Source organism: Hoplias malabaricus, chromosome 3 (assembly GCF_029633855.1).
Source record: "Hoplias malabaricus isolate fHopMal1 chromosome 3, fHopMal1.hap1, whole genome shotgun sequence".
Taxonomy (NCBI): Eukaryota; Metazoa; Chordata; class Actinopteri; order Characiformes; family Erythrinidae; genus Hoplias; species Hoplias malabaricus.
The window spans coordinates 36,163,743-36,180,847 of record NC_089802.1 but is presented as its reverse complement, the minus strand read 5'-3'; the positions used below and the strand labels follow the sequence as shown (position 1 = coordinate 36,180,847).

At 39.0% G+C, this 17,105-nt stretch overlaps 1 protein-coding gene across 2 annotated transcripts in view; it reads left to right on the top strand.

Moving 5' to 3' along the window:
* The first annotated feature begins 213 nt into the window (after nt 1-213).
* Nucleotides 214-17,105, top strand: part of plce1 (phospholipase C, epsilon 1) — a 105,008-nt gene continuing 88,116 nt past the window's right edge. Inside the window, exons 1-3 of one of the 2 annotated variants that reach the window (XM_066664982.1) lie at nt 214-398; nt 8,765-9,593; nt 10,982-11,464. In XM_066664982.1, the coding sequence (XP_066521079.1) occupies nt 8,928-9,593; nt 10,982-11,464 (1,149 nt within the window). In that variant the 5' untranslated portion in view covers nt 214-398; nt 8,765-8,927. The remainder of the gene's footprint in view (nt 399-8,764; nt 9,594-10,981; nt 11,465-17,105) is intronic. The other variant, XM_066664983.1, reaches the window with a different exon arrangement.

Sequence of the window (17,105 nt, the reverse complement as noted above, 5' to 3'; positions counted from 1 at the left end):
GGTTAGAGATATCTTAATTTAATAACATGTTTAGACATAAAAGTATAGTAAATCCAGAATATATGTCTGGTTACACAAATTAATGTTAAAACGGCGTGCCATAGGCTCCACACATTCCAGCATTGTGACGTGTCCCCCCCTCCTCTCTCTCCCCCTCACTCTCACACTCTTTCTTTCTCTCTCTCAGAGAGAGAGAGAGAGAGAGAAAACTCGTCTCTTTCACAGACAAGCACGGACAGATACGGTACAATGGTCCTCTCTCTCCACACCTTTTTTTTTGTTCACTAATCGATACTTCACCAACATTGCGACTGAATGTCGTGTGTTGTGCTGATATCGCAGTTTTTTGGGAAAATCCGTGAGTTGAAGGTGCGATGAGCGGACGGGACCCACTCGTGGTATGTTTTTTTAACGTTTTTATCGTAAAAATATTTTGGTGAAATCCGGCGCTGTGAAGAAATCTAAGTCTAAACAGAACCAAACGCATAAAGTTAGTTGCTGTTAACAGTAGACACAAGTTCGAAAAAAAGCATTAGTCAAAGATGCTTTTTAGAAAGTCGTCTTGTTTTTCCCAACATTTGAGTTGAGGTGAATTAATCAGTTGGGCTTGTCTTATTCCCATTTTGTCTTTGTTTACATGTGAGTTTGTGTTGTTCCCTAAAAAGTAAAGGTGTATGGATTAGAAACAATTATGCAGCCTTTTCAGTTCTAAATACCAAGTCACTCACTACTTAGTGCACTAGATGAATTAACTGATGTTGTTAACTACACCAACATATTGCAAATTTTCCAATAAGGAATTGTGCACACGAGTCTAAACCACATATGACCACCTCTTAAAAAGCAAACCAACAATTACAACAAACGAACATTTTGCACAGCTTGTGTGCAGGGGCCAGTAGTCCACTTCGTAGGGAGTGTGGAACCAACATTGACGGTACCCAGTGAGAAAGCTTGATTTAGAGCTTTTCCGAATATTCAGTGTCTAAGTTAAATGTACACCGTTGTACACCAAACACAATTCTGTAAATGAATGTAAGAAATGCTAGATAGAAAGGTTTAGACTGAAAGGTTATTGTAGAACAATTTGTCTAGAGATTTCAAGTTCAAAATCTACATTGAAAACCCTCTAATAATAAACAAAATACTGAATCCCAATCACATTTTACTCATCAAATGTACTCATATATTTCATGCATAATGAGTTAAAACGTCAGTTTTTCACCCTGATTTCATTCAGAATGTTTTTTGTTGATCTGAGGTAGACACTGTTCTTTTGCTTGTCAAAGTACATTTTTGTACTCACTGGCTGTTGTTTCCACTGTTGAAAGCATTTATATTTGGGTTTTCGTAATATTTAGCGCTTTTTTTTTCGTATTTTATGCAACATAAATATCAACACAGGCAGGACATTGTTGTTGAAGTGCATATAATGTAAGTGAAATGCAGACAAATATTTTATGTTTGGTGACTGTATGTCCATACGTCAAAGATATATCTGTGTGTGTGATTGTTACCTTTGCCATCAAACCACCTTCATGAAAGGGGCACATTGTGTCCTGTGGCCTTATTAAAAATAAAGAGTTGTGAAATTTTGTTCCGTGAAAGAGACACACCTAGCCTTTGTGGACAAACTAGAAACTCTGTATATGCCACACCCACAATCATAAAACCAGAAAACTTTCAGATTTAAAATACATGAATTTATAAACACGTTTTTTTAGATTGGTGACAACATACTGTTTTAAGGTCCCAAATAGTACAAGTCCCTGACTATCAGTTAGGTATTTTTTTTTATTACACTGACCTGGATCAGCCCAATTGCTGACACAGTTTTGTCATGATATATTTCTAAGGTGGCCTCTTCTGGACTTAATGAAGCCCTGCTGCAGTTAATTATCCTTTATTTCTGCTGTTTCCAGTGTGTGTGTGTGTGTGTGTGTGTGTGTGTGTGGGTGGGTGGGTGGGTGGGTGTGTGCGTGCGTGCCTGTGTGTGTGTTATTTCAGTGGGGGGCTCAGAAGCGGGAGAAATTCCCGTAATTCCCAAGCATTACAATGGCCTCCACACACACACATACACCCATTAACCATTACATTATGACCATCTCCTTGTTTTTGCACTCACTTGACATACTTTTATCTCCATAGACCATACAGGAGTGCTTTGTAGTTCTGCATTTACAGAGTAGTGCTTCTGGTGCTCTGTATACTTATGACAAACCTTTTTACCATGTTCTTCGATAGTAAGGACTCCTTCTAGACCATCACAGAGAAGGTTTTGTTTGGGTTGTGGCTCACTGTCTGCACTGACGTGCACTGGATCCACTAACTGTCCAATTGATTAAGCTCACTTACCTTGTTGGTCCACCTCATAGGTGTAAAGTCAGAGACAGTAGCTCATCTGTTGCTGTGTAGTTTATGCTGGTCATCCTTTAGTCTTTCATCAGTGGTCACAGGATGCTGTTAGCAGGATACTTGTGGTTGGGGGACTATTCTCAATAAAGCAGTGACACAGAGGCGTTTAACAATCCAGCAGCACTGTTGTCTGATCCAGTCTTCTGAGCACAACACACACAAACACATCACCACTAGATCAGTGTAGTTCTGAGATTGATCCACCAGCCAAATCACACATGCTCTGTGGTGGCGAAAAGGATTTTAGAGTTGTTTTCCCCCAAAATCTGAGTATCTCCAGTCACAGTACTTGACTTGTTTATGCAAGGGCAAAAAATGCGGTTAAATGGACACAACCAGCGCAGAGAAATGAGAGTAATGGACGAAACAATTATGAAGAATATACAGCTGAACAAAAAAAAAACTTCTTCTGTTGATTCTTCTTGCTGTTCCCTTGCATTGGGTTGAACAGTGGCTCATCACAGTCCTTGCTGTCTGTCTACTTAGCAGCACATTAAAATACACTAGGAAAATAACAGCTTGGATATAAGAACAACACCTTAGAAACTCCATTGTATACCATAACAACAATGTGGCAACCACCTGAGATACCATAGCAATAGCTTAGAATCTAGAATTTAGCAATACCTTACCAACCACTTGGGATACCATAGAAATCACTTATCGTTACCTTACCTAGAGTTGGAATACCATAGCAACCACTTAGTGAAACCATAGCAATTGTCTAGCAACCCCTACGCGACAACAAGGAAGCAACAATAGCAACAACCTGGTGAAACCATGGGCACAACAGGTAGTGTTGCTGTCACACAGCTCTAGGGATCTGGGGTTATGGGTTCGAGTCCCGCTCCAGGTGACTATCTGTGAGGAGTTCTCCCCGTGTCCACGTGGGTTTCCTCAGGGTGCTCTGGTTTCCTCCCACGGTACAAAAACACATGTTGGTAGGTGGATTGTTTACTCAAAATAAGGACACAGTAAGGACTGGTGTTTCTGCCTTGTGCCCAGTGATTCCGGGTGGTCTCCGGACATACCACACCGCTGAACTGGATAAGGTTACAGACAATGAATGACCATTTTAATCACATAACTACTTATCTGTACCTTAGCAACCACTTTTTATACCATAGCAGCTGCCCAGCAACAGCTCAACAACAACCTGGAATAACAGAGCAACAGCCTAGTGACACTATAGCAACTGCTTATCCACACCTTAACAACCACTTGGAATACCATAGAAATCACCTAGCAATCACCTAACAGCCACAAAACGTAGCAAGCATCTGGGATACAATATCATTTGCCTAACGACACTTTAGCAATCACCTGGTTTACCATAGCAACTAGCTAGCAACAACTTACTAACACCTTAACACCTTAGCAACTCTACCTGGAATAATCTTACAAATTTCTGGCAGCACCATAGCAACCACATTTACACACATTAGGAACCACCTGAAGTACCATAGCAGCCACTTTATAAACACATGGGATACTATAGCAACTGCCTACCATCCACTTAGATACACCTTAGCAACCATTTGGGCTACCATAGGAACTGCCTAGCAACCATAATCAATCAGATGTATTTTTCTGTTTTGCTTTGCAAGAACTGGTATTTCCTTCCAAAAGATATTTATGCCTCTCAAATTGGTCTTTTTAAACAGAAACCTGGACCTTTTTGTCATTTAAATGCTGCAACAGAATAAAGGCACACTTTGCCAGACAATAACATACAAATGCATAGAAAAGAAATTTGACTGTCATGCAAAAGGACATCACGTGTCTGCTATTTTGGCGTTATGTGTGGAAGGAGTCAATCTTTGTTTGTCTGACCAGTGCCAGAACAATTACAAAACAATACATGGAAGTGCGTATAGTGTGGACAGATATCCAATCAGAATGCAACCGGCAGAATCCTGACATTGATGGCAGCTTAACGCACTGAAGGTATCAGATTCAGACGAGGCTGAGACTAAAGCCAGCTTAACTAGTTTAATAGAGTGTGTTTGTGAGAGGATTTGATAGTGTGTGTGCTTATGAGGAAGAGAGAGAGAGAGAGACTACATTAAAATTTTGGCCTGAAGGGTGCCACATAAATGCCATTCATTCATTCACATTCTGTAACTGCTTTATCCTATTGCTGTTTTGGTGGGTCCAGAGCTTACTTATAATTACTTGGCACAAGGCAGCAACACACCCTGTATGGGGCACCAGTCCATCACAGGGCATCACACACTATCACATTCACTCACAACCACCAGTATACCTACCAACATGTTTTCTGTGCACTATGTGAGGAAACACATGAAGACACTGGGAGAACACACAAATTCCTCACAGACAGTTACCTGAGGCGAGGATCAAACCCACAGCCTCAGGACCTTGGAGCTGTGTGATAGTGGCACTAACAGTTGCACCTGTTTCACTACCTGTGCCTCCCTCGTACTCAGCAGTAATAATAAATAAACATTATATTCATATAGCACTTTTCAAGAACTCAATGATGCTTACAACTGTCAATACATAGAACACTGCAAGATATACAAAACATATGACATTATAATCAGTGTAGTATTAGTGGAGTTGTGATGCAATAAACAAGGACAAAAGAAATTAATGTTATGGATTTTGGGTCTTTGAATAGTTATGCTGTATAACAGTGGATAACTTTTTTTACCCAATTTTAAACAACTGAAGATGCTTGCAAGCTTCCAAACACTGCATATTTATTTCAAATGTAGTAATGTTTTCGTTTTAGTTTAGTTTGTAGTGTTTAGCCTTTACTGGTTATTGTTATTGTTCCTCAAAACATTCTCACATACTTTTTTGATCATGTGCAGCCTTCTACATTATGGTAGATTTAGCTGTCAGATCAGTTGTGTTTGTCAATAACGTTATGTAACTCTCAGCTGATGTGTCTGTGAGTTAATGTGTCACAGGCACAATGAACTGTTATCATAATTGTGGGAGTGTAAGTTCAGTGTGTTCATGCAGCTGTGGGAGTGTTGAAGGGAAACACAAGAATTGCTTCATTGGTTCTTTGCTGAAAAGGAGCCGAAGAGGATTCTTCCATAAAAGCATGAGGAAGAATAATACAGGTTAAATTAAATGTTTGTTTACTTTTGTTGACAGAAGTATCAGATATATTCCATTTAGTCTCATCTGAGTTCTAAAGCTTTCCAAAGTGTCTTATGTACTATTTTAATATAAACTTTTTTTGTCTTTAGTTATTGTGTCATGCTTAGGGTAAACAACACAAGAATCAAACCAAACAGCCCTGTTCAGGATAACTGGTTTAAGCACTTTTTCTTTAAATGAGTATGAGCCACAGCTCAGTTCAGCACTTAGTTCTCAGTCTTATCTGTTCATGTTATCACCACAATTAATCAGTACACATATTCTTCGCTGCTAATTGTGTTTGTTTTGCTTGCTTTAACCTCATCTTTGTGCTATCATAAAAATGTCTGGTGCTGTGATAGAAGACAATCATATCATGACAAGTGTCTGCACTGTATATAAGATGTCGCACAAAACTCATGTTTGCGGACTACAAAATACCATCTGGGTTATTTTATTTCACTGATAGTCTGTTGGTAGGATCTACAGATTGGCAAGTTAATTTATATAGCACCCTTCATACACTGTGGGCTGTTAAAGTACTTTACAAATGTGACAATACAGATGTAATGTGGGAGAAAAGATAAGAAGGATATGATTAAAACAAACTGAAAGAAACATTTTAAAAGCACATTTTAGCACCTCGGAATTGCTTGCATACAGATTGTTAGGTTACAATTATAGTACAAAAAAAGAAAAGACTTCACTGAGTGATCACTGGATTAGGAACACTCTTGCATCTACTCTTGTTAGTTTTATCAGTTCCACTGACCATACAGGAGCACTTTGTAGTTATACAATTACAGATTGCAGTTATTCTGTTTTTCCGCTTACTTTATGCCTTATATTTCACATTGCATAGGTGGAATATGATGCATGATTAGGACTCCACATGACTAAAACAGATTTGATTAGGTGACACAGATTTTTTAGTGCATAATTTGAGCTGGATTATGCCAGAATTTGGTCCAGCACAGTCTCTCAAATTTGAAGCGCATGCGTTCCAGAACCTATTTATGTGGTATTGGCGAGTGAACTGGAGAGTCAAACTCCATAGCAGAACCAATCGCAATCTCAATTTCAGCTAGGGGAGGGACAACAGGGGATCAAACTCAAAGGCAGAACCAACCAGAATCTTCATTTCAGGTAGGGCGGAACTTCTCCATACAGTTGTTCAGCTCCCAGTATGAGTTCTGATTCAGTGAGAACTGATGCAGCTCTTTAATCCGGTAAAAGCTCTTACTGAGACTAACGAACAAATATGAATAAACTTGTACACAGTTGTTCCACACTGTGTGGACTTTACCAAATGTCAGTCAGTGGGTTTACTTTTTTTCTTCCAATGCGTTCCGTCTCCTTCACACATTGCACTTGATAAATCACACCAGTCTCTGTGTTCTCTTACCTCATGATTTACATATCAAGCACTGGTTGTGGTGGTGTTAGTGTTTGTTATGCTGGTACAAGTGGATCAGACCCAGCAGTGCTGCTAGAAATTTTAAACTGCTCAGTGTCACTGCTGGATAGTCCACCAACCAAAAGTATCCAGCCAACAGTCTTGTGGGCTGTGTCCTGTGTCCTCTGATGAAGGACTAGGTAACGACCAACAAAACTCTGCAGCAATAGATGTGTGTCTAACAGACACTGACATACAACCACCACATCAATGTCACTGCAGCGCTGAGAATGATCCACCACCCATCTCATACCTGCTCTATTGTGGTGCTGTGGCGGATCTGAAGATTGAAGAACATGGTGAGATAGGGATAAGAAAGTATGCATTGAAACTGATGGACTACATTCTGTAATTGTAGAACTACATGTTGCTCCTCTATGGTCAGTGAAGCTGATAAAATGGACAAGGTCCAGTTAGGAGACCATTACAGTAATCAATCCTGCTGGAGATAAAGGAGTGGATTAATTTCTCCAGGTCTACATTTAGCGAATAAACCTGTAATCTTGTCGATGTTCTTATGATGATAAAATGCTGATCTAGTAACTGGACTACTTAAACCGAGTGCATTCGTACCCCAAGGTTACAAGCTAGTCTTAGACTTCGGACTCTTGAATCCAGATACACATAATCTGTGCCTTTCATGGCTTTTCCCTAAAAGAATAAACTGCATTTGATATAACCATCATTGAAATCTTTATTCATCTGCTGAAAATTGTGTCATATACAGTTAGTTATTTGCTCAAGGCATTGACACAGTGAATTAATGGGACCATCATCTGCATAGCTATGGTAGGACAGCCCATATGGTTGTAGAATCTCATATTAAGTATAAGTTAATTAGGAGTGGACCAAGAATCGAACCCTGGGGGATACCACACGTCACTGGCATGTTATTATTTGCTGGTTCACCAAAGTTGTTCCTGCCTTGTTGGTATGAACTGAAACACTTTCTGACTTGAGAGTTTGCATGTCCAACACCTCCTGCACTGTTTGCATGTCTGTCTATAAGAATTCTTTGGTCAGTGGTGTCTAAGGTTTAAACGAATGTCATAACCTTGAATAGCGCTGTCTCAGTACTATGATTTGGCCTCGAAACCTGGGTGGAATGTGTCTAGGCAGCAGTGTATGTGGAAAAAGCTGGTGTTTAGTGTAAATATAATTTTCCTCAATGATTTTTTATAAAATATAGAAGTTTTTATGAGGCGTCACATCTGCAGTTTCTGATGAGTTAGAAAAAACTAATTAAAATTAACTAATTAAAAAATAATTATATTTTACATAACGTTTTCTAGGTTAGAGAATTATGGCTGTATATGTGTGAGAAATGTTAGTTTATATAAACCTGGCTGAATAAAACCAAATTCAAATTATGAAGCTCTCACATTTCCAAAACACATACATTTTGTAATGTGATGTTGTGTTTGTTTTATTTATTTTTTTAATGCTGTGTATTCGAATGTTGATGTTCTTGACTGACTGTGATGTCTTTGGATTGAACTATAACTCTGATATAGTTATTCTCATTAGATAGTTATATAGAATCTATATCTAACTCTGATACAGATTCTATATAACTATTATATATAACAAAACTCTTTGTCTATCTTCAGAGATGTAGTGATACTTAGATTAAATGTGTCACAACTTTCCTAAATACAAAATGGGTCTAATAAATCGAGTATAAAACAAGTCACAACAAAGTTCATGTTGAATGTTCATTCCTTAAATTTAGTATAATAAATAATGTTTGTGTTTCTTTTTCCCCCACTCTCCTAGATTTTTGAGGTGTTGATGTGAGAAGTTTGAGTAGAGACAGCTGGCAGTACACAAGCAGGGACATCTGCTTACCATTCGACCATCACTGTTCGTCATCCCTCTTTATTTTGGACAGTTTGGTTAAGACACTCCTCCAAGCTTTTTTTGTCAAGAGCTGTTGGATATGAGGGTCTGTGTTGAAGGACAGGCAGATAATGACCTTCTTAGCATCACCATGACCACAGATAATGTCAATGCGTTTCTAGGTGTTAAAGCAGTGTCATCATTATCTGTAAAATACAGAAGCAAGCTGCTCTCTGGTTCTGAGTTGCCTGAAAGAAGCAGCTCGGAGCCGCAGCTTGCCTGTTTGTGTTCTTGTTGTTCATTACCAGTTAAGGATCATCAGGCCTTTAATGATAATAAAAAGTTTCACACAGACTTGAACACACGCTCCAAGAGTTTGGACTGTCTGGGATGTGTGTACGGGGACATGAGTGAGGAGTACTCTCAGTTGTATGTAAAATGTAGGGCAGCGGAAACAAAGGGAATCTGCAAGGAGACTGAACCTCTAGCTAGGGTTTGGGGAACTGTGTTTCAGCAGTGCCAGGACAGAGGTGGGAGAACAGAGGGGTTTTCTTCTGAAGTGACTCACCTTGTGGAATGGGATCAAAGCTCGAGCTGCTCGGCTGGCACTCTGTCCAAGCTCGAAGCTGACGTGATGGACTTTCGGGAGGAGGACCGTCTTGGCTGTGGCCTCAGCTCCAGGAGGAGCAGCCTGCCCAATTCAAGTCGAGCACATCTCCCCTGGGACAAAACTGCCAAAGCAGTAACAACAGTGATGGAAAGAATGGTAGGACTGCAATATATTATTTTGTTTTCTGTGAATGCTGAAGTTGATATAAGAAGTGAGCTTTATGGCTTTGGGTTGCTGAGTGCTACTGAGTTAATCCCAAATATTCAGTGTGAAGAAAATCAGTGCATTCATTAGGTGCATCATAAACCCCGTTTGGATTGGATTAGTTTTTCAGGGGATGTCTGTAATAAAAATTATACGTGCCTCCTCTGTGACAAAAGTCTCAGATCTGGTTGGAAATTAGAAACTATATAAGCAGTCAGTTTCGATTTAGGGAAAGGATCTGGTTACGATGGAGTTCTAGTTAGACGTTAGAAGAAGACTGTCCTGAAAATCTTTGGCTGGTACAATGTCAATTTCAAATGAAATCAGTGAAATACATTTAGATCAACCGTATTTATAGCCCTTTATTGTCCATGGAGTCCTGGGGGAATTTCTTTTATAGGGAGTCCTATCTTGTATTGTTTTTGTCCGAATGGACCATGTCTATGTTTTTCCCCCAATGCTCTCAGCGAATATTAGAGGTTGAGCCTCTGAGCAGGCATTTCCATAGATACACCCAGGAAATATTTTCAGAGCAGCGAAAACAACATGAAAATAGAAGATCCACAGAACCAGTTTCTTGGTGTAGGTGTTAAAAGTTCTCCAGACTTCCCACAGGGGAACATTATCAGAAGAAGAAAAAAAAATCTAATCAAATCTGTAAGATGGCTGATAAAAGGAGCAATTATAATGGCAGATGCATATGACATATTACTATATGCCTCACTCATGATTAGGGTTGGAAAGGGGTGGAAAATTTCCAGTAAATTACCAGTAACTTTTAATGGGAAATGTTCAGTGCTATTACTGTCAATAAAAATATGAACCTCGTCAAAACTTACCTGTCTTCACGTAGTCCTTTGGTCCAAATATTTGCTTGCAGTAGTGGTGAGTGTCAGGTTTCTAGAAATTATCTGGACATATGCTGTACATGTGATGGGGGAATGAACAGTGCAGGAGGTGTGGTCTTAGTAACCCTTCAGTTTGTAATGTTCCATGTACATGGGATTGATTAGCAGCTGTGCTATTCAACTGTTTTGGTATCATATCTAATTATTTTGGCCTAGACTATACTTCAGTATATTTTTTACTAACTATATGTAGGTTTCTCACCTTTACCTTAGAATATTCCCATTTTATTCCCATTAATTCCCATTATTGCCCCTTAATTCCCATGGTAAATTTCCCAACATTGTAAATTCCCGTTGTGAGCCCTACTCGTGATCACATGGCAGTGCAAAATAAATTTAACCCATGATAGAGTAAAAATATGGGAATGGTTTGCAACTGAACTGAAAATCTCAAATAATGCATGGTTGTTTTTTCACCCCAATATCATTTAGGACCATCAGCTGCATCTGAGGTGTGACCGCTGCCACAGATGTGGCTTCTCCAGCCTGGAAAGGTTAAACCTGAGATCCAGGACGAAATGCCCTCTGGAATGTTGCTCACATGCACTTTGTCAGAACACTGGAACTTCCAGAGCCTCCAGACTTCATCGTACCCAACAGCAGAACAGCAATAGTGAAGGATCTGTGTCTGACAGTGAATTTCTGCAGAAGAAAAAGGAGCGATCCACCATGCTTGTTCGGAGGTTCCTGAAGAACAATCAGAAAGTCACCAAGATTGTGTGTCCCGGCACCAGAGCATTTGGCAGATTGTTGCTGAGTGGACAGATCTCAGACAGATGGCAGACTGTTAACAGGAGGATGTCTCACCTGAGAAAGATGACTTCCTTTACAGATCAGTATAGTAGAACACTTCACACTGTCCAGCTGCAGGTCTCCAGGGCTCTCCTTATTTATCCAGGCATCAGACTGGCACAGGTAAGATTGTTTCTGCTTTTAGTAAAGCTGCTTGCCATATGATTTGTCCTGTGTGGTCAGAGGGTTATCTGGATGATTTATTATGAATGGGCCCCTCATTTAGCCTGCTGAAAATTCCAGCACTTAGTACTGGATTACCTTGGAATGTTTGTGTTTGGGAATATTGCACTTTCAATATTTGTTGTCATTCAAAATCGAGTTTTCAAGGTAAAATCATTCAATTTTAAGAACAATGAAGCACTCTGCTCTTTCATCAGAGAGACTTCAGCCATTTTCTTTAGCTTTCATGACAGAATAAACTGTTTGACCATAAAATTAAAACCACATCTTTGTTTCTACACATATTGTGCATTATGTATCCTACAAATAGGATCCTTCATCTAACAACTAGTTTGCTGTGGCCATTTATGATCATATCAGCCATCAGCTACACCTTACATTTAAGGTTAGTCATTTAAGGTTGCTCAACACACCCACTGCATCGCTAGCTCTTCTTAGGGGTCATCAGGTAGGCACGACCCCTCATCAGAGTTTTGCTGAATTAAGCCCATAACACCTCCAGAAGGCTCAATAGTGAAGTTTGGCATCCCAGACCCATCCTCCAAGCTAGCTGTATGGCCCTTTACCATACGCTTAATTGTAAATCCATACCAACCTCCCTGTAGTACCAATTTCTGTGTGAGCTTTGTGATATATCACCAGTAACCACAATAAAACAAAATGGCACCCCACTCACTTGTCCACGTCCATGTCACATCCATGTCCTCCACATACCTAAAACACACCTCAACCATTCAACATTTACTGTGTATTTTTTCCAAACCGGTCTGTGCTGTTATTTGTCTTGACTTTTTGATGAAAAAAAAAAAACAACTAAAACAGCTCACTTGGCTTATAAAACATAGGTCAGTGATGTTAAATGGCTTTGTCTGACACATCATTAAGAGAAGATCCAACCGATTAGAGTTATGTCAGTAGAAATGATCTCTTTTTGCATTATATATGCAAAAGTGCAGTTGCCATTTTAACGCAGATTAACTTCAGTTTTGAACTTAATAATTTCATGCATTATTCTAATGATAAATGTTCTCTGAAAAATGGTCACTGTAAGAAAGCCAATGTGTGTGGAATAGTTGGAGGCCAACATTACATCATGGATGTCTGTTTTCAATTGATTTTTTTTTTTTTTGCCTCAATGCCTTCAGCTTGAACATGAAGCATTTTAGAAACTTGGCCGTGTTATTTAAGGAGCTGCAGTTCCAATGCCTCTACCCTTAAAGCAGTGGAAAAATTTCTCCCTAATTTGACAAACTGCCACAGTTGGTTTGTTTTTGACCTGAATGGTAGATCACAGGTTTTAGTGCAGTGGAACTTATGAGGAGAAAGCTGTCCAGTTTTGCAGTAGTTTTCTAGATGTGTCCTTGTCCCAACGGCCTTGCAAAATGCCCTGCTTGTTGTACATTGTTTGGATTGTTCCAGTGCTGTCTGTGGGTCGAGACAATGGGGCTTTCTGTGAAAGTGCTATGGCACTGTTCTAGTTAAACACATTAACCTTTTATTGCTCACTTATAGTAAATATGGAATTATTTTTCTATGTTCCACTGAAATTAATGTGGAGTTTTTAGATCAATACTAAGCCAGGTTGGATCTGCTGAATTGGTAATTGTCACAGCTGGTTAAACATCTGCTTTCTGTGATTTTGTTTTTGTTTTTTTTGTTTGTTTTTTTTGAGTGGAGTTCTGATGCAGAGAGAAAGAGCAGCTCTGTTCCTTCAGGCTGATCTAAAACCCTTTGAGATTTGAAGTCCAGTAGTAAAGGTGCACACAAGCCAGCATACTTTCCATGTGAGCCCCCTTGTTTCCAGTCCACAGTCAGTTTAATGGCTGTTGAATTGCACAGGCTGCTATTCCATAATGCTGCTCTTTGTGTGTTCCCCTTGCAACAATACAGCATCTGCTTTTTCTTATGGTTCATGTTTATTATGTGAATAAGTCTACAGTTAATTAACCCAGTCAGAAAATCCATATGACACATTATTGCTGTCCAATGAGTTATGTGTATCCCAATTACGTATTGTGGATTTTTTGGTTTACTACATCATTTGAACAAAGCAGCTGTCCATGATGAATTAACTAGCAGAAATGCTCCAAAATTATTTAGAATAAAATCATTTTACATTTGATTCCATTGAAAGTTAAAAAGGCTGTTTCCTTCTTCTGTAAAGTTGCTATTTTTGTAGATACATATTTGTTATTGGACAGTAATGATATTTAACTGTTCATCAACGATTATTTCAAGTTGCTCCTTGGAAAAACATAATCCCCAGGTAGCTCTTATCTTACATTTTATTAAACCACCAAATTTGCAAATACCCTTCAGATTCTCTGTCTCTGTCTGTTTGTGAATTTTTTTATAGTACTACTTACAAGCTGATGGTGTTAAAAAGCAGCTTTAAAGACCTTCCAAATTAAACAAAAAACGAAACAAATAACTCCATGTATGGAAACCTAAAGTGATAGTGGCAAGGAAACCTCCTTGAAAGCTGGAGGAAGAAACCTTGGGAAGAACCAAGACCCAAAGGGCTGGTAAAGACCCACTCCCCTCTGGTCAAATAATACTAAACAAAGGAATAACTGAAAGTTGCATAGGTAGAAGCAACCTTGGAGTCTTCATGAGTTCTGGAAGCCTTTAAAACAATTCTATGCTAAATTAATTCCCTCATATATCCAAATATTCATGCATTGGGATGACATGCTGCAGATATGAAGCTGCAAGTGTGGAATTGAGTGGAGGTGTGGAATAGTCAGAAAAATTCTCAGAAAAATCAGTATAATTCTGAGAATAAAGTCAGAATATTTCACTACGCGTATAATGGTACAGAAACAACCATAGTGTAATTGAGGAATGCAATGTGTTGTTGACGTCCTAATATGGTATTGATTTCAGGAATAAATACTCAGTCCTCTGGCACATCAGGACCAGATTAGTTATTAGAATTTGAATTTGAATGCTAAATCTGTGCCAGAACCCGTTTATTAGGCATGTGGTTTCACAGGATACAATTAATGGTCACAAATATGATCGATCCAGAGGGAGTGGAACTCCAGCTTGCCCACTGATGGGGTGGATGTGTTTAATAATTAATTCTGTTTGCTTCATTCACTGATCCTTTCACAACTCACTCTATCACACACAGACTGGGAGTATGTCTGTCTAAATATTATAATAGATGATAATCCAAGTATTTCTCTAAATATTCTGACTTTAATCTCGTACTCTATGCCCCTTAAAACAGAGATTTTTCAGGGGCACACAGACAATAAAGCCACAAATGTCAGTATGTTCTCCTTTTAAAAACTACAACATCCGTTGTATTATCTTAGTTTAATGTAGTTTTAAATTATGAAAAAATGTCTCAGAACATCCACAATGTGAGGATTTGGCAAATGTTTCATGGGCACAACCCATTTACTCAGCTCTACTGCTCATTCCACAAATGCATGTTCCTTACAAATGTGGCACCATTTAAAAGGGAAATTAAAATGCTTTCCAATGGTATAATATTTATTGCCAAGAATCATTGTTACAACAAAGAAATAATCTACCAAACACAAATTCCCTTACTTTTTGTGCTATGTTTACATTACAGTCCAGAAGGGGAAGATTTTAACCACTACACATTGTAACTCGCCCTGTGAAGGTTTGGTGCCCCCTCGAGGGTGTGTTCCTGCCTTACGCCCAATGATTCCGGGTAGGCCCTGGACCCACTGCAACCCTGAACTGGATAAGCGCTTACAGATAATGAATGAATGAATGAACGTTGTAACTCAGTTACCATTTGACTTGACTTGACTTGATTTGAAGATAAAGAAAAGCTACCTATATGTCCAAAAATACTACCTGTATATTTGTCCAATGATAGATCTGAATCAACTGTGATGCCAAGACTTTTAGCTGCTGACCCAGGTGCTACTGAGGAATGTTGTATTTAACTTTGTCTGACAGTTTGCTTCTTGTAATGTTTGGACCCAGAAGGTGAACCTCTGTTTTGTCAAAGTTCAGGAGTTTGCCAGTTTTTTTTCCCCTCTTCATCTAATGACTAACCTACACCTGGTTCTTTAATGTAGTGCCACTCCATCTCCTAATTATTCTGAGCTTATTTCTGTAATACATGCCAGAGCTGTGGCCTGTACTAAATTCTGCATTCGGTTTTAAATATGGTATATTCCTCTACGCTGAATGTTCACTGGATTAGGAACACCTACCTTATGTGTACAGGGATGGGGATATGGAGAGGGATAGTAAGAGTAAAAAAAAAAACAGAAGGAGTAAGAGGGTAACCCACATTCTTTGAAAAACACTGGGGCATTGAGAACAAATCTTTCATATACACTGAACGATCACTGGATTAGGAACATACTGTGTATCAACCCTCTTTGTCCATTTTATTAGCACTACTGACCATACAGGAGCACTTTGCCCATTTCACCCTGCCCCTCAATGGTCAGCACCGTCACAGAGCAGCTAAGATTTGGTTGGTGGATCATTCTCAGAGCTACAGTGACACTGATTTGGTGGTGGTGTGTTAGTGTATGTTGCTCTGGTATGAGTGGATCACACACAGCAGTGCTGCTTGAGTTTTTAAACACTTAATCAATGGACACAGGATGCTGGTTGCTGGTTATTTTTGATTGGTGGACTATTCTCAGTTCAGCAGTGACACAGATGGCTTTTAAAAAATTAACAGCACTGCTGTGTCTGATCCACTCGTACTGCAACACCTGCCCTGTGGTGGTCATGAGCTGTGAGTTTTGCTATTAATGCTTAAAGATCCAGATTCAATAGAGCATTAATTAAAGAAATGAAAAAAAAAGCAATGGAAGGGTCAAAAATAAAGCAGGTGCTTAAGATACATTCTTAGAAATGGCCTTGTGTAGGGATCACCAACTCAAACAACCAGTTTCCGTTCCGTTATTTCAGCTTTCATCAAAAGTGTTCGGGGATTAATTCATATTGTTTACAATTTGTAGGAATTTAACGATGAGCGGGGTTAAGGTTTTCATGATTTGAAAATTTAGCTTAATTTATATAGTATATTGCAGTGTGTTTGAGACAATCATGGAGCATCCAAATGTTCATTGGCGATACTAAACTAGACTGCTACAGCATCAACTTTGTGCTGAATCTGTCAGTGGTTTAACAAGATTTGATAAATGTGCAGGGCACAGGCTTCTAACAACTGTATTATTGTTAAAACAATAATGAGTGAGTGGCTTTTTGGTGTAATGCAGGAGCCAATGGAATTTTGAAGAATGTGAATAGCAAGAAAAGTTCAGCCATGGCTGACCATAAATTCCTTCTCTACTGAGGAAATTTCAGAAATGAGAATCACCTAAAAGTCTTTAACAAAACCTGATAGTCACCGTGAACCTTTAACAAAACTCACCCCTCCATATTGAAATATTCACTGATTACAGTGTGTTTAAAATCTCACTCCGGTCATTGGTTAAACCCCTAAAAACTCATCTCTGTTCATCAAAAGAACTTATATGTATAAGTCAATCCATGGACAAAAAAATCCTTAATGTATTGAAATGTAAAACTACACCTTTGCCTTGATTTAATACATGAGGTAACTGAG